General features: G+C 37.3%; 1 protein-coding gene across 3 annotated transcripts in view; it reads left to right on the top strand.

Moving 5' to 3' along the window:
- The first annotated feature begins 18,468 nt into the window (after positions 1-18,468).
- The window catches only part of LOC110702720 (nuclear transcription factor Y subunit B-10-like), a 14,919-nt gene continuing 6,701 nt past the window's right edge, over positions 18,469-26,686 (top strand). For 2 of the 3 annotated variants that reach the window (XM_021880475.1, XM_021880474.1), the window contains exons 1-7: positions 18,474-18,755; positions 18,934-19,169; positions 19,278-19,407; positions 19,540-19,545; positions 19,644-19,718; positions 19,820-19,870; positions 23,643-23,677. In XM_021880475.1, coding sequence (XP_021736167.1) covers positions 18,955-19,169; positions 19,278-19,407; positions 19,540-19,545; positions 19,644-19,718; positions 19,820-19,870; positions 23,643-23,677 — 512 coding nt within the window. In that variant the 5' untranslated portion in view covers positions 18,474-18,755; positions 18,934-18,954. Of the gene's footprint in view, positions 18,756-18,933; positions 19,170-19,277; positions 19,408-19,539; positions 19,546-19,643; positions 19,719-19,819; positions 19,871-23,642; positions 23,678-26,686 lie in introns of all 3 variants that reach the window. The other variant, XM_021880473.1, reaches the window with a different exon arrangement.

Raw genomic sequence — 26,686 nt, 5'->3', positions numbered from 1 at the left:
AATAGATTCTAAGTCTGTAAGCAAGTGTATGACACTTGAATAATTTGCCTAATTGGGTGAGACCCATTATAAGCAAAGCAGACAAGAAAGAAAAATGTTTTCTAACTAAAGCAAAGACTTATTAAAGGATTCAACTAATTCATAGTATGACTATGATTACGATGAAACCTTTACATTAGTCACGTTGCAAAGATCTATTAAAGATGTTTTAGTGATTTCTACCTTATAAGATTTGGTAGATGGATTTCAAAACACTTTCTTGAAATTGTTCATGAAATAAGATTTGTATATGATACAATCAAAATTTTGAAGATCCAATAATCCTAGAGATGCATACCATCATGGAGTTAGTGTTCTTAATTTTGTGAGTAAATCAAATCGTTTGATGTTCTCGTAAAATGAAGAAAAGGTCTTGTGTGTAAAAGATGTTTAGTGGGAGCTATGAAGTCTTCTTGGTCTAGTATAAAGAACAAATTATTCATTGCTTGAAGGGTTAAGTAATGGCTAATGCATTTTGTATGAAAAACCTTAAAGAGAATGATGAGTACATTTGGGATTCAAAATCTATAGAGATAGATTTTGATTGATGTTTGAGTTTGGTTAAGAAGCTTATATTGATAAGATTATTATAAGGTTCAACATTATATTGAAAGGAGTTTCAATCCCATGTAACATGGCACATTGCTTAATGATTCAATACTTTGAAAAAGGTTGATGAAACCAAGGTTTTGAGTGATAATCCTTATGCAATTCGCAAAGGATGCATCATGCATGCCATGGACTATACTCATCTATTTGATTCACGTGTTTTAGAACAAGTGATGATAGATTTCAATCAAAATCCAATATAACGTTGGAATACAAATGAGAAATTCCAAAGTTCCTTGCGAAAGGGCGAAAGAAAATTCTTAGTGTATGGAGATGAAAATGATTATAAGATTTAGAAATTGCAAAGTTCATGTTTATGAGAATGTCTCATGAACTCTACTTAGTAAACCCCTTCCATTTTCAAAGCATGAGAAACATGCTAATGATACTGGATTGAGGCAAATGATGTAATTAGAAGTTGTATTTGTTTTTAGAGAAAAACAAGTTACATATGTAATACATTCATTTGCAGAATTATGTTTATCAATTGAAACAAAGTTTCAATCTTATTTAATCATGGTTTCAAGATTAAATAAAATGTCCAAAATAATTATGAATTGATGGGCTCATCAGGTTGATGACCTGGTGAATGAAACCCCACGGGTGAACTAAATTCATATATTATTTAAGTTCCTAGTTCGGAATCATTAAACTGGACATAAATGATTTCTATTAATGGACTAGCATGTAAGATTGATTGGATAGTGCAGTTTCATGGGCTATAGGAGCGTAGTGAAGCTCGGTCAATCACATGGATATGCATGAATGATGCATGATCGAACTATAGACCTATTTTGAAGTTCAAGTATAGAGCTTCCGGATATATTAGTGGATTCCTTTGACATGAGTGGAACATTGATTTCATTCAATGGATGTTATGGTTGTGGTACACTCAAACGTCTGCCCGTAACTGGAGATTATAAAGGGTGTTTCCCGGTTATTTCAGAAGTTGAGTGGGAGCTTTGGTTGCCACAAGATTGGATTGAGTCTACCTATTTAATTAGGAATGTGTCTTGGCCCCTTGAAGAGGGAGAATTCAGAAAATGCATGGCCATGCTCAAATGCATTACATAGTAATCATTTGTTCTGTGAATCTCACTCAGTTTTCAAGAAAAGATTTGTAGACTAATATGATCACGACATGAGATGCAATCCTATTATCAAATCGACACACATTGACTTAAGGAATTTTAATATTGCGCACTTGTCTCAGACAAGTGGGAGATTGAAGGAGTTGTGTCTTCGATAAGTGCAATTACTAGATATATCAAGGATCACTATTATGGAGATAATAAGTTCGTTCTCTTGGGGCGTGATCATTTGTTGCTAGACTATGAGAGATGATCTTTGGGCTAGTCAAATAGTCCAAAGCCCGCTAGAATGGATCCTATGAGGTCGCACAAAAGGGTATTGGGTTAAGCAAGTTAGAGGCCCATTAACGGGCCTCATGAGAAATTAACTGATCATGAAATGGATTGGGCTAGCATAGTTAGATTAGAATTAGGTTTTGGGCTTTTGACATGAGCTCTTATTTAGAGATGAGATCTATAAATAAGATCCATGCCTAGGGTTGCAAGCATGTAGTCATAATTCACACACAGTGTATTTTGACATTAAGGCAACCAATCCCAAAGACCCTAATTCCTCTCTCTAACTCACGGCTTTCTCTCTCCTCCTCTCGTCCGTACGGCCGGCCACCTTGGTGGCGCGTGTGGTGGTTCGTGGTGGTTCATGGTGGTTTGTTGCTCGCACTTCTCCATAGAAGGTCAATTGAAGGGTTCAATTGCAACTAACTAGCATTAGTGGAGGTCTTAATCTGTGCCCATGGACCAAGTAGAGGAATCAAGCTTGAGGTTCTTTCTCTCCCATTGTTCTTGCTCGATCGCACGTGGAATCACGCTTCAAAGGTACGATTATATGTTCTTTATGTGTTATGCATTAGATCTTGGGATTAGGTACTGTATGAATATGATTCATGTTTATTTCCGCTGCGTAGTACCTATAAACCCCTACAATTTCCGTACAGGAGGATAAAATCGTATTTTCCTCAAAAACGTTCTTTTATTCTAATTAAAACTCTAAAAGTCAACAAAAGTCAATTTATCAATGCTACTTAGATTAGGAATGAAAAGAACCTTCTAGAAGAATCTAGAAGACTAAAACCATTCCTAATTGCGTTAGGAATGATAAATCTATATTAGGCCCTCCTCTAGATCATTGGGCCGTATATAAGGCTCAAACCGGGCCCAATTCAGTAATTTGGCCATAACTTCCTCAATATTCATCGGAATTGGGCTTATAATATATCGTTGGAAAGGTCTTTTCAAGCCCTATCCAACTACACTATTATTGGACCCATATCATGGATTAACCAAACTGGATTGGCTGTTTTCTTAAAATAGGTTTTCAAAAACAGAGAGAGGAGAAAAGAAATTAAAACTTTCCGCAACACTAAACTTTCCACACTTTCACTTCATTTGATAATGATTCGACGTGAAAGGTACTCATCACTGGGTTTGGTTTTTGGGAGACGCAAATGGGTATCTACAGTGTGAACTCTCTCCTGGGTTTATTTTGCTTGGATGGAACCTCGTCACACTTTTTCTGAAGTTTCTTCGCAACTTTGAAACTTCACATAGCAAGTTTGATCCCTCTAACATGGATAATGTAAGCAACCGTACATCCTCTTTACTTGCTAATTCTGGAAGGTTATGCATGGCATCAAAAAAGATCTCCTCCTCTTCTTCGATAGCATGGATTTTTTCGACAGGTTTGATGAGAGATGAGGGATCAACCTCGTTTTCCTCATCAGAGATGGACAAGGAGTGAGCGAGAGGCGCATTATCAATACTTGGCTTCTTACTGGCAGGAAGCAATGGTAACTTGTTATTGTCAATTAAGTCTTGGATAGCTTCCTTAAGCTTCCAACAATTCTCGGTAAGATGGTCCCTAACTTGGTGATACTTGCAATGTGCATTGGGGTTCCAATTAGCCGTCATCTTCTCGACTGGTGGGTCCCCAAATGGTAAAATAGGAGTTATAAGCCCTTTTGCATTTAATCGTTCAAATGCGGTGTCATAACTCATACCGATAGGAGTAAAGTTCCTCCTAAATGGTTTCTTTTGTCCTTGATTATTCATAGCAAGGACTTCACTTAAGTTAAAGGTGCCAACATTGTTCGAGTGGGTGGTTTTGGAAGAAGAAGGATTGTCGTTCTTCTTGCCTTTCCAGCCACTGTTGGAGTAATTGTTAGCAGCTTTCAGCTTAGCCAGGTCGTCTTCAATATAGATTCCAATGTCGTAGACGGCCTTGAAGGTATGGAGATTATTCTGGTATTTGAGATGCTTGGAGTACTTTTCTTGAAGGTTTTTGATGAATAACCTTACAGACTCTTTTTCACTTGGCACCTCGATCATCTTAGCTGAGGTTTCTCTCCATTTGTTGAAGAAAGAGGTGAAACCTTCATTCTCTTTCTGCTTGAGGATTTCAAGTTTCCTATAGTCAGTCTCAACTTGAATATTGCACTTGTATCTATCAATGAAAGCGTTTACTATGGACTCCCAAGTAGAGGTTCTTTCTTTCTCAAGAGAAAAGAACCATTGTTGGCCATAACTTCCTCATTATTCATCGGAATTGGGCTTATAATATATCGTTGGAAAGCTCTTTTCAAACCCCATACAACTACACCATTATTGGACCCTTGACATGGACCAACCAAACTGGATTGGCTATTTTCTTAAAATAGGCTTTCAAAAACAGAGAGAAAAGAAAAGAAATTAAAACTATCCGCAACACTAAAACTTTCCACACTTTCACTTCATTCGATTATGATTCGACGTGAAAGGTACTCATCATCGGGTTTGTTTTGGGGAGACACAAATGGGTGTCTACAAACGGCAACACTCGGGCAGCTAAGTCCTCTCAGTAAGAGGAACTACATTACAAGACTGGGAATGTCCCCCTACTAAAATAGGGAAGATGTCTTTGTTGTATACAAGGCCTCTCGTAGAGCGAGACTGTAAAAATGCATGGTCGTGCTCGGATGGATTTTAGAAATCATCTGTTTATTGACAGTCGGATTTGGAATCGAGAAACACTTCTGGACGCAATAAGGATGACGAAATAATCTTACCTTATAGTTCATGAAGAAGACATGAAGAGACATAGGAAAAAGGCGATACACTGAATGCTCACTTGTCCGGAAGGACAAGTGGGAGATTGAAAGGAATGGTGTCCTTCGAACAAGTGTATTATTCTGATAGCGGGTTCAGAATTATTAGAAAGCTAATATATTCAGCAAGGTCAAGTGATCGGAATGCCTGGGTGGAGGCCGCTTCCGATCAGTAATATTATTGTATAATTAATATTACAGCTTAATCTTGACTGAACCCTTCGGGTCACACCCTAGAAAATATACGAACCGACTCGATGAATTGATTCGGAAGAAATTAATTCGTCGCTCGAGTATTAAATATTTAGACGTCGGAAATTTGAGCTTGGAGCGTCGAAACCGAACGTCGGAAGTCGAGTTAAAATAATAAAAGACAAGACAAAAAATTAATAAATCAACAAGACTAAAATACCCCTAGCATCGGAATTCCCCAAGAAAACCGAGTGTTAGGGGCATTTGGTATAGCATGGTGGCTAGCATGCGCACCAAGCCAAGCCTAGGCTTGCTGAAGCGTGGTATCTCACCAATGCTAGCATCACATGCTAGCAGCGCTGGCCAACGCGCGCAAGGAGCATCGGCACTTAGCAGCAGCCCGCATCCTTGATGCGCGGCTTGCTGGCCGAGTGCACGAACAGCCCGCATAAGCCGTGCTGGGCTTGCTGGCCAACAGCGCCTAGCAGCCCGCACGCTTGTGTTGGGCCTACTAGAAGCCGCACATGGCAGCCCACCTCGGGTGCCTTGGTGCCCAAGTGTGGTGCCATGTGGCTTATCGTAAGAGGAGGCTTAAGGAATGAGTTGGCCGGTTTTTGGAGAGGGAGTGGGGAGCAAGTTTGGTCCCCCCTCCTCCAAATGGTCCTCACCTAACCTTTCTCATGAGCTTGCCACTTGTTGGTTTATTACTAGTTTGATTATTTATTTTATTTTAGCTTTAAAATAAAATGGAAAAAATAAAATTCTCCCACATTGATGGGAGAGCTTTTTCACTCTCTTGTTTTCCTTATAAATACCCGAATTGGGGTATTGGAAAATCACTTGAGTGAGAGTTGAAAAAGGCATCACCATTGTGAAAACCTTTGAACTCATTTAATCACTTGGTTTTTGGTCGGATCTTGCTAACTCCAAGGTAGCGGACCTAAAAAGTTGGTGTTCGTCCTTTGTGGGTGGATACCGATGGAGGCTCGATATTTTCGGAGCTAAAGCTTTCAAGTAAGAGCCCATTAGGTCGGGCGAAGCACGCATCAAAGGTAAATTCCGAATTTATCCTTTTATTTGTTATGCTTTATGGTTTTATTAATTGCAAGTGGTTCTTTGGGCCGAGGTCGTTTCCACGGTAAGTCAGACTTACCAAACCCCAACACACTCTTCTTCTCATCCATCTCACTATTCCTAGAAACTCTCTCTTCAAGCACTTTTCCACTCCTTGTGGTGATAGAATAAATGGGTTTCTTAGGATTAACTCCTTGAGAAGGTAATAAAGAAGGGCTAGCACAATCTTTCAAAGTGTTGGCTAGTTCAGTGATTTGGGTTTCAAGCATCTTTTTGTGTGTCATCATCTCATTAAAATTCTTATCACTCACTGACATGTAAGTGTTCAAAATCTTGGTTTGGTTCTCAATGATCTCCTGTAAGGTAATCTTGGAAGATGGGGGTTGAGCATAAGAATTATCACCATTGCCTTGAGGTCTTGGAGCAAATCCGGGTGGGGGTCCCCTTTGGTTGTTGTTTTGAAAATTTCCCCTATTTTGATTGTTCAAATTACCTTAGCCTTGATTGTTGCCAAAATTTTGGTGTTGGCCACCAAAACCATGAGATTGGCCTTGATTTCCATACCCTTGGCTTTGGTTTTGATTACTATAACCTTGATTGTTATAGTTACCTCAGAAACCTTGATTTCCTTGGTTCTTATAACCACCATTATTGTAGTTATCAAAACTACCTTGTTGGTGAGTAATCCTATTCCCAAAATTCCTTGGACCATCAAATCCTTGTCCATTGTTATTATTGGAAACAAAATTCACTTGCTCACAATCATTTTTTTCAACATCATCACAATTTTCAAAAGCATTTGGACAATTAGAAGAGTCATGGTCATAAGACCCACAAACATCATAAAAGACACAACCACTTGGCATATTACTTGAGGTAGAAGGAGGAGTAGAGTTAGAAGGTGTACCTCTCCCTTTTATGTGGGAGGGAAGACTTGGTGCAATCAAAGAGGCACTCTCTAGCTTGGCTTTGATCAATGTCATCTCCTTTCCCAAGTTTGAGATTTGAGAAGACAAGTTATTTATTGCATTGAGATGATCAACCGAATAAACCGTTGAGCCACTCTTGATTATGGCTCTCTCTCTCCCTCTTGCCAATCCATGTAGTGACGAACTACATCCTCAATTATGTCTACAACCTCTTCTCCGGTCTTGTTCATAATTGGGCCTCCGGCTCCGGCATCAAGACACGACTTCCTTTGGGGGCTCAATCCTCCATAGAAAATTTGTATGATTTGGTAAGTCGGAATTCCATGATGAGGACATTCTCGTTGATACTCCTTGTATCTTTCCCAAGCCTCTTACAAACTCTCACTAGGCTTTTTCTTGAAACTTTGGATTAGAGTTCTTGCCTCGGCGGTCTTCTTTAAGGATAGAAACGGGAAAGAAACTCCTTGGTAACCTCATCCCAAGTTCTCAAGGAATTAGGTTTCACTTCCTTGTCTAACCATTCCAAAGCCCTTCCGATTAGGGAAAAAAGAAGTAGCTTGAGCCTTATGAATTCTTGAGAAACCCCACTGACCTTGATGATATTACAATACTTCTCGAACTCTTTGAGATGGTTTAGTGGGCTTTCATGCTTGGCACCACTAAATTGCCTTCGTTCAATCATAGTTATCATTGCCGGCCTTATCTCAAAGTCATTAGCGGGAGTTGTTGGTGGAGCTATACCACTCTCAAATCTGTAAGCACCGAGAGTTCCTAACTCCTTCAAAGCAGCTCTTGGATTAGCTCCCATGCTTCCTCGATCCACCTCTTCTCTTTCTTGATGAATTTCCTCTCTTGGAGAGCTTCGACTTGAAGAACGATTAGCAAATGGCACTAGAGTCCTTCCTCTTATCCTACGCATACAAAAACTCAAAGAAAATATCAATAGCACGACTACAAATGTAGCCTAAAGAGAAATTTTTTTTTTTTTGTATTTTTAAAATTAGGTGAAATAGACTCAACAACAATAGCAAACAACTACGCCATTCCCCGGCAACGGCGCCATTTTGAACAAGGGTTGAGACTAGGTCGTTGGACTAATCTTCCCTAGGCCAAATAAAATTTGTAATCACTCAACACACCCTTATAACTAGCATAGGAGTAAGTTGAGGGTCGAACCACTAGGAATGGGAGGTGAATGCTATTGCTAAAGCTAAGCTATCTCAAAGTAATGAAGTAAGGTGTGTATATTCTAAGACGATCAAACAATCAAGATGAAATCAAACATATCAAACACTAGGGTTTAGGATCCACATATACATGCAACGGATACAACTAATTGGGATTGGAATTAACTAAGTCGAGTGTTGCGAGGGAAAATCAATTAAGCAATCAAAAGAGTATGGTAGGCTAATCTCCTAGAGGTCAAACCAGCGCCAACTACGAGTGACTCTAGCTAGGAACTTCGCAAACCAACTCAATCGACAAATGCAAGCCATAAATCAATTGTCCGTATCAATGTGAACTTACAATGCAATCTAGTGCAACAATCAAAGTTAGCTACTCTTCAATTAATCACACACATGCACTTAATCAATCAACCAATTTAATCACTACATTTATTCCATAAATTTCCCCCCAATTAGCATCAATCCATTACTCATATATGCTTCACCATTCCCCTAGCAAGAAAACTACCCACAATCCATGGAAATCAAGATCAAAACTAAGTTAAACAACAAATTCATCATCATCATATTAATCAAACAAATTCAATCACAAATTCAATCAAACTTGAACAATCAACAAAACAATTGAAATCAAAAGCTAAAGATTGCATTAAAGTGAAAGAAATCCTTATAAACTTGCTTTAAATCAATAGAGAAAATGCTTAGAATCATCAATCTTCAATCATCAATCTAGAATTTCTCTCTCTATAGCCTAGTGTTTCTCTCTCTACAAAATGATCTAAAATTTCTATTCTAATTCTAAACGAACTCTCCTCTCTAAAAATAGAAGTAAAGTCTATATATATTAAAACTAACAAAGAGAAATTAGTTAGATCGTCCAAATTAGACCCATACAGGTGCGGCTAACTACAAGGGGGAGCGCGGCCGCGCAAAACTAGGTACGGTACAGAGACCCAGATAGGTGTGCCCGTGCCCGAAGGAGGCGCGGCCGCGCAATGGTCGCGCGCGCCCGCTCTTGGGAGCAGGGCAGCTTCCTTCACCTTCAACTTGCTCTTCCTCGTGCGCTCCACTTGATGATGTTGATGAAAACGGAAGGAGGCAGTCTCTAAATAGCCCCCATAATGGGTTCAACACCAAGATTATGTACCCATCGCTTGCATGCACGAGCTAGAAGACTTAGCCTATACAATCATTCAAACTTGAACTTCAAGTAGTAGGCAAGAGGCATCTCAAACGATGTAAAACTTGGGAAGAAGACTCGAGAATCTTCGAATTACGATCATAACCTGAAAAATGAACGAAAACAAGAAATAAAAGTGAAAATAACAAAATAAACTAATAAATGCATAAAAATAGAAATTCAACTAGGAAAATGCAAACTAAAGAAATAAAGAGTAAAATTAAGGAAAAACTAAAGAAAAGAGCTATGAAATGGCATGAATTTCACCTAAAGAGAACCAAATGAGTGCCATAAATGACACTCATCAAAACGCTTGTTTAATATAATTCTTCTAAGAGATAAATTTTGTTGATTATGATCCTCCCATGAAATGAATTTTATTGCAAATTTGTATACTAAGTTGCTGTAAAAATATGATGCCCCTATATATGAGATATTTTACCAACTTAGGGGAAGAATTGGAGTAAGTTGGAAAAAATTAATTAAACTGATGATCCTTGTATATATAATGGAAATTTGAAATGTTTTCTAGCCAATTTTCATTCATATGTTATCAAGATATGTTGCACATATATGATTTGATTTGTATACCGTTATAACCCTTCTAGAATCTTACAGAGATAAATTTTGGTCATATCATGCATGTGTATACATTGAGATAAAGCTTGCTAATTATATATACTTGAATCACTACACCTGAAGTATAGATTTTATAATTGGTTCCAAAATAAAGATGTGATATATGACAAGATAGTGCAGTTGACACTTTTAATAATGTAATAGTATATTAATACCAGGTGTATGAAATACCCTTGAACTTGTGTAGATATCTGAATTATCACAATAGATGGCCTATGATGTAAGAAAAATTATGATGGTACCAATGAAAAATGTATTCAGATATCATTGTTAAAATAGCATGCAAATTAAAATTGTACCTTGAGGAATTATATGATGATACCGGTATATGATGGAACCGATAAATAATGCATATGCATGATATAATGGACTAGTGAATAAGGGACCTGAAATATATGTCCATTTTGATGTCGATATAATGATCATCATCATAAGTTTATCAAGGACCAGAAGTCCAATGATATATGGATTTTTAAATCCACATTATATAGTGTTTTGTGTTATTTTGAATCCTATGTATGTTCATATGCCTGTGAGAGTCTAGGTTAATGTATTATTCATTGCATACATTGAAAGTTGTTAGACGCTGTAGACACCTAAAAATGTCTCCCCAAAACCAAACCCGATGATGAACAACCTTTCACCGCCACTATTGGTCGGGTTCAGTATTTAATCCCGAGAGTGCTTAAAAAATTGTATTGTATTAAATTCATACTTTTGAACAGTCCATGGATTAGTCTTGATGTTTGGTAAAGGCATAGTTTTAATTTCAGCCCAAACTTATTAATTAATTTTTAGCCCAAGCCTTTTTTATTTTATTGTTTTATTATTTATTTTTGGCCCAAACCCTTTATTTATTTTTATTTAATTATTTTCTTATTTTAGCCCGAATAATAAAAAGTCAGAAAAATCCCGAAATTATCAATCGGCACTTAAAATGCCGAAGGAAATTAGGGTTAAAAATGTATTTAGACGGAAAAACAGGCTGGAATTTCCCGCGCCACGGCAGGTACCTACCGTGTCACGGGAATCCTTCCCGCCTGACGGTGGGATTTCCCGTGACACGGGAGGTTTGCCGTGACACGGGACATTCCGTGTCTTTTACGCGTAAACCCTTAACGCGTTTTTTATCCCGTTTTCTGAAAATTTCCCGCGTTACACCAAAAATATACCGTGTCACGGGAAAGTGTACCGTCTGACGGTGGAGCTTCCCGTGTCACGGTACAGTTTGACCGTGTCACGGGATACTTTTTTAGGGTTTTTATCATTTTAGGGTTCCGTGTGCTCCCTCAACACATTTTCCCTATAAATACCCCCTCATTTCTGATGAACGGGGCACCGAGTAATTCTCTAATTTATTCTCCTCTCTTCTATGCTTTAGCCTAAACACTAGCCTACCCTTTTCTACTTCAAAATTCCTTCTTCAAATACTCAAAGGAGTCCATACTTTACTCGTGGTTCTATCCTTAAGCCAAGGCGTGAAAGGTAGAATTGTTTGAGGGTTTGGCCCCAAAATCAACTTTACTTTATTTAATTTAATTTAATCATCGTTTTATTATTTCCTTGAAGTTACTAACTCGTTTATTATTTTGTAGTTGCAAACAAACAGAATCAAAGTAAGGATCATGCTCCTTTTATTTTTATTATTTTTCTAACAATTTTATGTTGTTGGAATTGTGATTAATTTGGTTTTAATATTAATGTTTATTCTATTATTTTTATTTATGATCACCATATTGCATTGTTAAAGGGAATATGTAATTGAAAATCACGCCTAATAAGATAATTTGGACAACCGGTTTAGGATCTTTTTAATCTTGTTAATTAATTCAAGTGATCACAAATATTTTAGAATTATGTGTGCATTAATATTCAACCAATTTAGTGAAATAATAGTTTGGAGCAAACTGAGTCATTGTTTGTATGCCTTTGAGATCACAGGAATGCTTTTCACTATAAGAATCGAGTAGAGGCCAATACGGGCGAATGTGACTCCATGACTCACTTCGTACCATCATCCCCGATCCTCCTTTCGTGGTTCCGAACCATATGGAGTTAGTAATCTCATGGATTATGAATGGGGTGTAACCTTCACGGGTCAATCGTTGTTGCCTATCGTTCTCCCTTTATCGTGGTTGCCTTTTATGATCCGAGAACGGTTTACAAGTTCCTCAAAAACTTGTTGGCGGCTCCCTACTTTGCTTTGTCCCTAATCGTTGTCCCTAATCGTAATGTCAATTCTCATTTCCTATGAGTGTCAAGCATATTCACCACATGCTTTAACGTAGGCGCACTTCAAGCGACGCCTACAGATGCATTACTCATTATATATTTTGGTTTCTATATCTCATATTGCTGCATCAGTTCTATACAATAATTGTGGTATATGTGAATGTTTGTTCAAAATATAGTATGGCGTATTTGTAACTTTGAAGTAAAATTACAAAGAAATATTTATATTTCAATGGGCTTATAGTTGTGATGAAATTATTGAAAACGTCAATTTAATATCATGTTATGAATCATGTAAGAAGAGTTCCTAAAGAACTTATGTACAACGTATTTAAATACCCAGCCCTACAAATTTTTGAATATTGCAATTATTATCAAACTCTTGAAAATTTTATGTGACTACATCATTGACATCTCAACCTGAAGTTTGAGTATATAAGAGTTAGTGAGATTTACTATTTGCATTCGCAGAAAAATTATCGTGTAGTTAATTACCAAACTTCTAAAGAAACAGGATATATACTTATGCGTGAGGGTGTTTTCTTATGGTCTAAAAAACCATGATCAATGTATATAATTACATATGTTATATCATATTTCATATGAGATTGAAAAACAACATTAACAATATCATGTGTTGCCATATAATTAAGAAGTGCTTGATTAAATAATGATCATCAATTTCTATTATTTGCAGTCTCTAGAAGAAGGCATAAGTATAATGGTTAAGGCAACTTTAAACATAGATTTCGAATAAAGTGTGGACGAACACATGTATTATTATCATAGGTATGGTGATATGACGACTCAATTGTTCACGTGAAGACTTGAAGAGTTAAGAGGATCAAAGATCAAAGAATGATACTATTTTGCGTCATGTGAGAAGATACTCAACTATATTGGATTCATTTCATTTGAAGATCTCAAGCTATAAATTCATCAGGGGGAGAAAATACATGTTGCACTCTTTTTCCCTTGACCAAGGTTTTGTCCCATATTGGGTTTTCTTGGAAAGGTTTTTCATGAGGCAGCATTGCAAGCGTATTACGAAGGATGATGTACTCTTTCTCCTTCACTATGTTTTTATCCCACAAGATTTTTTGTAGTAAGGTTTTAATGAGGCACAATTTTCGATAATGGACATCCAAGGAGGAGTGTTATGAAATATAGCGTGGATGTCCATTATACTCTTTGTATCATTCTAGAATATTCTATATAGATATAGGATTTATATTCTTATCCAAGCGAACCCTACTTGTGTTGTATATATATATATATATATACCCTTGCAAACACCTAATTTTGGCCTCTTGTCCCGAAAGAAAGTGCGATGATTTTATAAAAGTTCGTTCTTCATGCTAGATCAAAGTTGAAGTGTTTATGGACTATGAAAAGAATTATAAAGTAATTTAAAACCCATATTTGAGACCAATTTATCTTATAGCGTTTTCCGATTAAAGTTAGGCCTAAACCATGTTCATACATGTTTAACTTGATTAATAACGGACCAAAATGCGTCAAATGCAATGATTGGATCCAATGGAACCTACATTGTTGAAAAACCGATCCAAACAGAGGAAACAAACATCAAAATCTCGTGCAAGGCCTATACAGATGGATAACCCTTTCAAAGAGCTTACCAACGGTATATTATAAGCTCAATTCTGAGCTACAACGAAGAAGTTATATCAAAACACTAAACCGGGCCTTAAAATCGACACCCTTGCACTCCAACGGCCATAAATTTTGATCCATAACATATTTTAACCTAATTCTAAAGCATTGGAAAGTAGACATTTGGATATTTCCAATGATATCTCACACGCCTTAATCCGACTCCGCAATCAAAAGTTATGGAAGTTTTAAAAACACGTTTTTGTATAAGGCGAACTGCAAACCAATGTAACTCAATTAGTTGCGCGCGCCTGGCGCGCTTGACTCATTGAGATTTGCGTGGCACCTAGCGCGACTCAAGAAGTTGCGCGTGCCACCTGACGGCGTGGCTCTAAAACCCTTATCCTAGATTCCTACGCCTATAAATAGGGGTCTAGGTTCAGCATTACGAGGACAGAAAAATCAGAATACTAAACCCTAAATTTTGAAAACCCTAATCTCTCTCAAACCTTCTTACTATCATACTACTTTTCCCTCTTTCTTCCCAACTACTCTTCAACCCTAATCCATCCATTGAAGCTCTTGAAGGTACGAAGAAGAAAGGAAGTCCATAAACACATTAAACGGAGATTTAACATAAAAGAAGAACGGTTAGTTTCCTAAGCACTTATATAAATCACTTTTCCTTTATTGTTTAAATAACTTTAATTGATTAATTAGTGTTTTTTGGTCACTTTAAACAAACTTCTAATTAATTAATTCACATAGTACTCTTTCGTTAATCAAGACTAGAATTTGAATAATTAATTGTTGTTTTATCACTTAAGACAAGGCGAATATTGTTTATTTATTGTTCTTTCACGAATATTGATTAAATAAGAATAACGACTTTTGCAATATAATTCCTACATGATTAATGCGTGTAAATAAAATCAACTAGGTATCGCATTGCATATATTGTTTGGTGATGAAATTGTGAAAAAGGAAGATCTAGTAGAGGTCGTACTAGGGGTAGGATAGCGATTCCCCCCTAAAGGGAACGCTATTTTAGTACCCTCACTCCTGAACTCATTTTGGTTTATGTAGACCAATTTGGGCATGGGTAAACTTACGATTCGTGATAATTATCCCATAAACTCCACATGAGAGAAAGGCATCACTACAAGAAATAAGCTATTTTGCGACAGCCAAAATTTGTCGCAAAAATAGTAAAAACCGTCACAAAAAATAGTTGCGACAGTCAACTGTCGTAAACCGTTTGTCACAATCACAGTTGTCGAAAAATTTTGTTTCTGCGACAGTTTGACTATCGTAAACCTTTTTTACGACGGTTTTACTAATTTCAGCGACAATTTTATTTTTTTGTCGTAATAATTAATCTTCGACAGCTAAAAACCGTCGCAAACTACGACAGCCATGAAAACTGTCGCAAACACCAACTTTAGCGACAGCTAAAAGCCGTCGCAAAAAATAAAAAAAAACGTAACCCCTCAACCCAGCCACATCCCTCCTTTAACCCTCACCCACAATAGCTCAGCCGCATAACCCGTAACCACGACCAACCTCCACCACAAACCACCTAGCGCCACCACACACTTTCCACCGCCACCCAAAACCACCAAATTAAGCCCAGAAAACTCATAAACCCACAAACAACCCTAGATCTGAAATTAAACCAAAAAAAATCTAAAATCCAACAATTCCCACTTACACTAACCACCGACAACCCCCTAACCTTGCACCCAAAAAAAATAAACCTTAAGATCTAAAAATTAAACCCCAACAAACAAAAAATCAAAGAAAAAACCCAACATAATAACCAAAGATAAATGAAAATATAAAACAAATACATAAAAATAACAAACATCAAACAAGAAATACAAATATACATCAAATAATAAAAAAAACCAAGAATAATAAAACAAACAAGTTAATGAAATAACAGAAGTTATCAAAAACGGTACAAAATTCAAACAAAAATACCACAAAAAATCAAACGAAAATAAATGACAAAAATAACAAGATCTAACAAATTTAATAAAAATCAAATGAAGATGAACGAAAATAATTAACATACCTTCGAAACTTTCCTCTTCTTTGGGTTTTAAGGGTCAAATTCGAGCATAAAAACTTCAGATCTGTAATTTTTATGGTCCAATTTGGCTAAAAAAACCTCACCATCACGATATTAAACTTTAAAAATATGAATTTGACTAAATAAACCCCTCAACATTAAGTAGAAAGAAGGAGGAGTACGAGAAAGAAAAAAGTGGAGGATGAGAAATAGAGAGGAGAAAGGAAAAGAGAGGAAAAAAAAGAGGAGGAAGAAAAAGAGAGGAAAAAGAAGAGGAGGAGAGGGGAGATGATATGAGAAAGTGAGAAGAGAAAAGAAATGAAAGAGGAGAGAGAAACTGATAGGGAGAGGAGTAACGAATTGGCGGACAATACATTACTAGGGTTTGGTGTGGTATTGTGGGGTATTTATATCCCGCATGTTTTTGAAACCGTCGTAATCTGCGACAGTTTAAAGCTGTCGCAAATATTAAAAAAATTTACAATTATTTTTAATGTCTATTACGACAGTTTATTGGCCAAAAACCGTCGTAAATCAGCAACAGACTAGAAAACTGTCGTAATATTGCGACAAAAACAAAAACCATCGTAAAATTTAAAAATTACGACAGTTTTGCTGGCTGTCGTAGAAAAATTGTCGCTATTTGCCCGGATTCTAGTAGTGCATGAACAAGGTTTATGAGTTTTCCTAAAACTCATTGGCGACTCCCTACTTGTTTCTTATAAAAAAGCGTGATGACAAGATCAATTCTAATTCAAGGTCCCCCAAACAGTCAGGAATTCAAATCCTAATACACCCTAACAAGTGTAAAGTCCTAGGCTTCTAAATGGCCAATGGGCATCTAAGGAGAATATCCCCTACGATGGGAACACCATCCTTACAACCCCGGCCCATCATATGGAATAGAAAAATAGACTGATTAATTATTTCCCCAATTCTCTCTCATTCTCTTTGTTTCACAACAAATTGTAATTTGTTGATTTTTTTTTTATTAAGCATATGTTTTTGGGCCAATTAACTACTTTGCCAATCAATGAAGTTATTTTTTTTTATTGAATGTGATTATGCCAAATTACTAAGTATAATTTCATCCAGATTTTTTTTTATTTTACTTGTGGAAACTTTATTTGCTTAATTCATAATTTCAGTCATCTCCAAACATAAGTCAGAATTTGAAATTTCAAAATTGAAATTCTGATGTCCCAAAAACTAATACATGGAATTTAATATCAAGATTTCATTGAAATTCAATTCCACCATTTGAAATGAATATCATGTTTTAAAACGCAACCTTATGAGAACCAAACAACTTAATACCATTTTTTAGGAATTGCATGAAGGAAAATAAATTCCCATGAAATACAAATTACCAAATTCCTATGTTAACCAAATGAGCCCTTAATAGATAGATAGATAGATAGATAGCTTAAGTCATGAGCTATCTAGCAAATTAAATAAATTTGATCAATTTATTTAATTTCATTAAAAAAAATATTTTTTAAATCGTTTTTTTATATCTTTGAAATTATATTAAATTTTTGTAAAACACTGTAGGACCTAAACTAGTATTAGATTACAGAAATCTCGTTAATTCATCATACTTAAAAGAAGCCAAATAGCATACTCAAGTTGATTAATATCTTTTATACAGAGTATACACTTGGATACACATAGAGGTAGGTGCACCAAAGATAGGGTTTTTTTTTTTTTTAATATATTTTTTTATTTTATAATTTTGAAATGAGTAAAAATGTTAAGTAGGTAGAAATTACCTTGAATGTACATCGCATATGGGTATAATAAATTATTTTTACAAGTTAACAAGTACTCTCTACGAAATAATAATACTCCCTCCATGTTTTAATAAGAGTTACAATTTGACCAGCATAAATTTGTAGGCAATTTTATTGATTTAAATAAAATGAAAGGTACGTGTGTTAGTTGGAGTATTAAAAATTGATAAAGAACTATAGTGGAGTTAATAATTTACTAAAAAGTAATGAATGTGAAAGAAAAGAAATAATTAAAAAAAAACTTGCTAACAAACGTTCCCGGGGCGTTAGATAAGCATTGAAAATATTTCGTAAAAGTGGTATTAATTTAGGAATGTATGTTAAAACCACGCGTCGATCGATATAATTAATGTTCATTTTAATCTAATTTTTCTAGTTTTACCTATTTTTTCAATGCCATGGGGCGTACATTAGCTTTTACCAAAAAAAAAAAAAAATAGTTGTAAGTTTGGGTGAAAACCATACAAGGAGAAAGATGTAATACTTCGTTTTAAAATGTAGCTTTCTCTTTTTAAAACGCGAATAAAGTACATAAAAATAAACCAACAAGAGTTGGCTCAAGTGGAATGAAATACATAAAAATAAACCAATGAGAGCTGACTCAAGTGGTAAGCAATTTGATGTCGCTTCAGAGAGGTCTCGGATTCGAACCTTACCGTATGAAGAAATTATTGTTGGGAGACTCATCCATCATAAGTCAAGTCAAGTGTGCTACTTGAGTCAGATCGGTTGAGCCTTGCTTGCTAATTCATTTTGACCATAACTAATTCGGCATGCAAGTAGATTATTTACTTTAGTATTGTAGTACTATTGGAGATGAAAAAAAAAAAAAAAAAAATGAAAAACGACGGACGGTGTTGATAAGGCATATCTGGAGCAAAAGGGGAGCATCTGAGTCGTCTCCTACATCCTAATTTCTCCAGCGTCCGATCTTCTCTTTCAACTACTCTCTCTCTTCATCGCCTTCAACGCCGATCCATCTTACGCTTCTCCTTTATTTACGCCACTTCTCCAATTCATCGGTAAGTTCCTTCCTTCCTTCCTCCCTTTTTATTCTTATCTCTTATTCTTCTTCTTTAATTCTTTTCCCTCACTCTTTCTCTCTCCTCTTTCTCTCTCATCATCATCATCTCTCTTTCGCGCTTCTATTCATGGCGGTCTATTTCAATTTCGATTTTAGATTGACGTTTGGATTTTTAGGGTTTAATATTTCAAATTTATATGGCGGATGCACCGACAAGTCCAGGCGGTGGAAGCCATGAAAGCGGTGACCAAAGCCCACGTTCCAATGTTCGTGAGCAGGACAGGTATCTTCCTATTGCTAATATAAGTCGGATTATGAAGAGGGCTTTGCCAGCTAATGGTAAAATTGCTAAAGATGCTAAAGAGACTGTTCAGGAATGTGTTTCTGAGTTCATCAGCTTCATTACTAGCGAGTATGTTTGTCAATTTTGATTTTGTGTTTAGATTTCGTTTCGAGATTATTGGGTTTGTGTTGTTTGACTTGTTGGTGTAATTTTATATTTTTGTGATCGATTGTTTAGGGCTAGTGATAAGTGTCAAAGGGAAAAGAGAAAGACCATTAATGGGGATGATTTGCTTTGGGCTATGGCAACTCTAGGGTTTGAAGAATATATTGATCCACTTAAGGTCTACTTGACTCGTTACCGAGAGGTATAACTATTGTAATTATTCATTGGAAGAGGTGGCTTTTATATGAAATTTACAATTTTGGATGATGGTTAACTAAGTGTTTGTTTGTGTTTCGTGGTTGCTTCATCTTTGGATTATTGCTATCTATTGCAGATGGAGGTGCGTATCTCTGTGCTAATTTTGTTTACAATTGGCGGGTTTGTGATATGGTAATTAATTTTGCTTACTTTGAGTTTGGTGGTTGTGAATTTTGATAGGGCGATACAAAGGGGTCTGCTAAGGGTGGCGAAGCCTCGGGCAAAAGGGATGCAGTGGGAAATCAACAACCTCAGGTAGAGTTTACTCAAGTTCTATTATGTAATCATTTGGTGTAGTTTGATATCTCGTGAGCTAACGGGTTTGCTGCTGTGATTTCTGTTTTGAAATTTGGCAGCTTGCTCATCAGGGTTCTTTTAATCAAGCCATGAACTATGGAAACTCGCAGGTAATTTGCATTTTCATATATAGGCGCTGTAGGATGTGGTCATGCTCGTCTTCTGTGTTTTGAATGTATATTTTATTTGAAAACTTTCACAACAATAATGTCAACTATCAGGACTAAACAAAACTAGAGGGTATCTTCCCAAGATGCACCTTTGTTGCAGGGAACCTGTTAAACTAGTTAGTTTATCTTTGTTAGTTTTCTTCTTTCCCTGTCCTTTGATCCCCCTTCTTTCCCATCCTTAATTGATGCAATCTCTTGCCAAACTCTTTCGTAACTCCCACCCCTTCTCAGGTAACAATCATTCCCTCTCTTGTTCAACCCAAGCCAATAATTACTTCCTCTCCTGACTAAATCAATTTATTTATTTATTTATTTATTTTTTTTTTTGTAAAAAAAAAAGTGCACCGAGTGTTGAGGCGGCACTAAGTGAATGGGATACCTAAATTGGAGGTGCAGAACTATATTTTTTATTCCATAATTTGCTGATATCTATTTTCTTGATACACTTACGGTTTGGTGAAGGTAGCAAACCCATTTTAAGATTTGAGATCCCATTTACAGTTAGCCTCCTAATGACTTCTTTCTCAATATAAAAAATTGCAAAATTGAATTGGAGTAATGGTGTATGGTTGTTTTATTATTCCTTACTCAAACTACCATTCTATTATTTTAATAGAAAAAATTATAGAATCCATTGTTCTAGGTACTCTAGTGTAGTCTCCCATGCTGCCTAATCGGTGATAATTGTATATCTATGCAAAACAAGTGGGACCCGTAAGATTAATAACCAAAGTATCTGACACTCTTACCACCAACCAAAACCTTCAAAATCCAAAATCATTATAATGAATGTTAATTCAACTAAGAGTGAGAATAAGAGCAAGAGAAGGTGAGTACATCATAGCAATAAAAATGTAGGAGTTTGAGGGATGAGATGTATGAAGAAAATTACAAGTTCAATGGAGGAATAGAGGATGAAAAAAAAGGGGAAATCGTTGGCTAGAGTTTTTAACAGAGGTGGAAGGGACATTTTAATATCAGACGGCAGCAGAGGGAGAAAAGTAAGCTCCCAGGTGGGTGGTGGTGGACCTTTGGTGGGAGGAGTTTTTGGTGTATGTTGGGGATGGAGTCCAATGGGAAGAGATGAGTTAGGGGCTGATCTTTGTTTTGTTTTGGTTGGTTTGTTTGCTTAATTTATTTATTTATAGATGAGAATTACATAATATTACGTTGTCAATTGATCTGCAAGATCGGTTGATGTACGTAATTGCTTTATTTTGGGAGGAACCTCCCATAGTTGGAATTATACTTAATACATCATGGTTGGAAGCTTCGCACAGATATGGGAAAGAATAGTCATAGCTGGAAATTATTCATTCTAGAAGTCAAATTTGCATATGTTTCTTTGTCTCTTCCTTTGTGTGTCAGATATTTTAAAATGCAGTGTAGTGAAAGTTTAGTTTAGGCTTTTGTCTTTGCATTATTCTTGAATAACCAATGGGGTAATGTCAAAGGTTAGGATGATTTTTCATCTCTTTGTCGTGTTGGAAAGTTTAAACTTAAGTATAGTGAAAGTTCCATTTGAGCATTTGTCTTTGGGTGTAAGTGAGATTATCATAATGAATTGGGGTTTGCAAAATTTTTCTCTTACATCATACTTTGTGAAAAGTTGAGTAAATCAAGCAAGATTGGAACATTATAACCATTCTGTAAAATTAGTGAATCTATTCACACCTTTGTTTTATTTTTCATACCATTATTGTGACAGTCATGTTAAAAGATGTTCATATTGGAGTGGTTATGTGTAATAATCTTTTAGGTATGAGATTTACTTAATTTTTTTTCTGGTTGAAATGATTTGTCTTTGGCTATGTTCTCTTCATCTCATTTATGTTTACTTACTCTTGTTTAGACCTCCTTGACCAAACTAAAAACTTAAAAGAAAGGGCCCAGAGTGCCCAGAGTTAAACTACCTCTTTTCTATATCATCGAGTAGATTAGGTCAAAAATACTGGCCAAACCAGACCCCTATAGAGGTTTTTATCTTATTTTATTTTTGTGAAAGCCCAAAAGATAAAGTAATCAGACTTGTTTAATTTGTATCTATTTATTTTTCACTAGATGCGGTTGCGGCAGATTGGTTCATGTGTGTTTTGAGAAAGGGGAGGGTAGGTGAGGGAGAGTTATCCAAAATTTTGCTTTTTAATTAACTGAATTTTACCATTAAATATTGTACTTTTAAAGTTTTCCTTGAATGTTAATATTTTTAATTGGCACATTGGCCCTAATGATAATAGGTGTAGTTGGTGTGGGCCACAATGGCCACTGATGATCACAAACATTACTGAGTGCACTCTGTACATAGAATATCGTCCAAGTAATCTCTAAGTAGGCTTTTCTTGATAAGGGATAAAAAAATAGACTCCGGGGGGAGTGTGAGATGAGGGTCTTCTTACTACTGTACAATCATAAGAGAATGTCAGGCCACCCTTATTACTGCTGTACAATCATCATAAATTGCAATTGGGCTTTCATTAGCCCTTGTTACTTATTAGAAAGCAACTGACTGGTCAACTACTTCATACAAAATATTATTTGAAACCTATAGTGAACAGTTTGTTTTCGATCATTGCAATTTTGAAAATTGCTCAGTTGAGACTTTCAACTTTGTTGTTGTTCATAAACAGGATCTCATGTCAAATGCCTCTTTTGGCTAAGAATAGTTGCTGTGCAATCATTAAGAGATGTGGGTCTTAATGCTGCTGTACAATCACTAAGAGACTGTTAGCCATGAGTCTAAATTAGACTTTCAATCACATCTTTTTTAGAAAGCAACTGACTGGTCAAATACTTTAAACAAAATAATTTTTAGAAAGTATAGTGAACAATTTGGTTTCAATCATTGCAATGTTGAAAATTGCTCATTAGAAACTTTTAACTTGGTTGCTCTTAGACAAGATCTCATGTCAAATGCTTCTTTTGTCTAAGAATAGTTGCTCTTGATGCGTGATGAAACGAGGACTGATTGTGAAACCTGGGCTTCTAATAATGTGTGCACCTAACTTGAATTATCTAGGAGACATTACCATTAATATGATGCTAAATCTTGGATTGGTTTCTGCTATGCAACTGTAATTTGCATAAATTCAATTGATGGGTTATATTGTAAGATTGTCATTGGGGACATGGTATCATGTCATTTATTGGGTGATTTCGTTGGAGAATTATGCCTTGCAGTTTTCTAAATGTATTGTCCGTTTGAATAATGTTTGGAATAAGGTGATTTTTCTTTCATCTTTGTGGTCTTTTGCTTCTGGTCGTTGTCATGATCTTTTTCCCCCAATCTTCTTGCCATCAATGTGCTTTGAGAGGACTGTCAACCCCTTTGTGCAACATTTAAATAATTTAACAATTGGTAGTTGCTTCTTATGGTGTTTCTAAATTTTCGCAAAAAGGTTCTGACACTACAGTAAATGGTGTAACTATCATGGTTTGGTTTTAAAATAAGCTATAATAGATTTTGAGGCTTGTTCTGTTTGCTTATAAATTAGCATAATGGTGAGTTATTTTGATGGGGGAGATTACCATAGCCTACTCTTAAGCTTTAATATGTCTTGAGTTTTTATTTTGGGTATGTACATCTGTAGGTCAAGATAATTTAATCTTTCTGAAAGTATGTGTAACTAGTTTTATCTGCTGATCTGCATTTCAACTTCATAATAGGTAAGATTTGCTCTGATTGATAAGGTTAAGAAATTGTTTGTGGTTGCAGGCCCAGCATCTAATGGTTCCTATGCAAGGCCCAGAGTAAGTATTACCTGCAATTCATTGATATTACATATAATTGACAATTTCAATGACGGGGAGTTTTATTACCTCCCCACTGAAGTCTGAAGTCGATTTCATCAGTGCTATAGGAAAAACTTATATCAAGGATACTTTTCTCATTCTCAGCAATTTAGGTTTTGTAGGCGCTGTTTGTTTCGTTTATCAGGTAAGTCTGATAGTTCTGTATATGAAATTGTGAGTGGTTTGTCGCTAAGACGTATAAGACATCCTACTTATATCGACCTTGAGTGATGCATAATTTATTATTATTATTATTATTATTATTATTATTATTAAATAACAAAAACCTACAAAGTCAAAAGATTTACAAGAAATTAGTGGGGAGCCGAGATACAATCTGGGCCCCCACCCCTCTTGCTATAGCGAACCCAATCCTGTTAAAGATGTGAGCAGCCGCACGAGCTCCAATATCCTGAGTCCTAGCGAACGCCTGAACCCGCTTCAGCAACGCAACGGCATCCTTCTCTAATTCCCCCAATGAAGAAAAGGAGAAAGGAAGAAAACCATAGCCAATAGCCCTGCAACGCGCCCCATACTTGTCTCGCTTCCGCTGAGCCGCAGCCGACATAACACGACCAGGAACGAAGTCAGACAACCCAGATTGAGTCAATGGAGAAGACCCCGTCAAGTCAACACATACATCTAGGCCTCTATCCCAGGAGTTAAGCAACACAACACATCTGCTGGCCGAAGAGCCCCGTCGTTCCCTCCAGTTAACCCAACGTTGACCTCCTTCCTTGTAGAAATCCCAGAGCGGAAACAAATATCAACAAGGGTATCACGAACAACGTTATGCCGATGTTTAATACCCACCATCCCAGCACTAGACACTGCATGATCCCCATAAATATCCCCATCAAAAACTCTTGAGCAAGCAGAACAAGGTGCCGATACGGAGAATAAGGGAACACCCAACCGGTAGCAAAGAGCACAACGGTAAGTCTTACCATTCATAGTCTGACCCAGGGACCGCTCGCAACCACTCGCAACCAGGCAGAAGAGTAATCCCCCTGCTGGGACTTCTATAAGGCAACCTGACGCGGAGACAAGGAGAAAGTGGATTCTGCAAATGCAGTGACCTTCGTGAAATATATATCTGCCAATTTCTTCATGAGTTTGGGGGCAGCGATCTCACCATGGTAACGCAAAAGGTCAGTCTCCACAGTCCTATTAAAAAGACTAAGAGCGTCATCGAAGGCTGGACCTGGACCAACAATACCAGAATTGCGAAGAAGCGAAGCCTGTAGACCAGAAGACTGCAAACGCGACGCAAGGAAAGCATAGTGTTGAACATCACCCGCTGAATAGACACCCAGTCCTCCATAAGAAAAAGGTAAGGTGGCAAGGTGCCATTGCCAATCACCAAAACCTGGCCCCGAAGCAGTTACAATGCGCTCCACAGAACCTCGAAGGGCCACATCAAAAGAAATCTGGGCCGCTTCAAAAAGACGAGGAGGACAAGTGTGATAGAAAAGTAGAGTTTTGAAACTCCAGTGCACGCACGAAGAAGTAATAACTCACATTGGGGATCCTCAAGCTTAGCAACAGCATCCATGAGCACAATGGTCCTCGACACCCTCTGCGAAACAAGCTCACCACAGAAAGAGGCATCTGCACTGACAGGACCCCCAAGCAACTTAACACCATGAGCAGGACGAGCAAGAGGAAAGACACCGGCCAGACGGCTACGAGGGTCCTCCGTGGGCAAGAAAACTTCCGTTTTCTGAACGTTAACATGGAGACCAAGACGAGGTCCCTCCACCAAAATCAACTCCATAACCTTCCCTACCACCAAGGTGTCACCAATAATAGTGCCATCATCCAAATACCAAGCCTGCAAACATAAGTCAAAAGAATCCCTAATTTGACAAACCAACGGATGGAGCACCAAAGCAAAAAGCAAAGGGCCAAGTGGATCACCCTGCTGCACACCCTGACATGACCTTAAGGTATGCTCCCCATAATAGAGCCTGGCTGGAGTAGAGTAACATAATTCAACCCAACGCGAAAGAGCTGGACAACGGAGACGAACCTCACGCAGTAAAGCCGTACGATCAACCAAATTAAAGGCATTCCGGAAATCCACCAGCAACATAGAGAGGCCAACATCACCACCTCGAGCCTCAACCAAACGATTAACAGCATGAAGAATAGCCTCGCCACCCGCCGGCACCCCAACACCAAACTGAAGACCTCCTAAATAGTTCCCCATACGCGGACCAACTAAAGCAGCCCCAACCTTTGAAACCAGACGCCGCCAAACAGTACCCACAGCAATAAGACGAATACCACCACCAGGCTTAACAAGTGGCGTGAAAGGAGCACTAGCAATATACTCCCCCAACTCAGCAGGACAATTTCCTGCGAGAAAGAGATTAACCACCTGCGTAATAGAGCCCACCAACTCATCTGAAATAGCAACCGCATCACCACTCAAGCAATCCAGAAGGTGCTGAGCACGCAAGTCGTCTCTACCGCATGACGTACCACGCGGAAAACCCCTAATTTGATCCAAAACAACAGCAGATGTAGCAATAAGGGGCTGATCAACGGGGATATCCGGTAAGAAAGGAGCCGGAAAGGAAGGGTGCTTAGCTTGTAAATCAGCAAGAGTAGCATCATTGTAAGGGGCAAGACCAGAAGACGAAAGAACCCGAACCGCAGCAGTGTAATGTCCGTCACAAATCTTTCTCTTACATTGCTTAATATTTCGCTCAGACAAATCATGCTCATCATCAGCTTCCAACAAAGGAGGAGACACATCTGCCAACGTATCTCGCACAAGATGCACAGAACCACCAGGCTCACACCAAAAACGAATAGCAGCGGTGATACTCTCTTCCTGCCGCCGCCGCCGGACACCTGAAGAACACTCACGACTACTCCTCGGGGTAAAAGTTTTAAGAACACAAAGAGGCAACACAAGTAGTTGAACCCAACAAGAGACGTCATCAGGCTTGCAAATCA

This window comes from Chenopodium quinoa, unplaced genomic scaffold (genome assembly GCF_001683475.1).
Source record: "Chenopodium quinoa cultivar QQ74 unplaced genomic scaffold, ASM168347v1, whole genome shotgun sequence".
NCBI classification, from domain to species: domain Eukaryota; kingdom Viridiplantae; phylum Streptophyta; class Magnoliopsida; order Caryophyllales; family Amaranthaceae; genus Chenopodium; species Chenopodium quinoa.
This window is presented reverse-complemented; position numbering and strand designations above follow the sequence as displayed.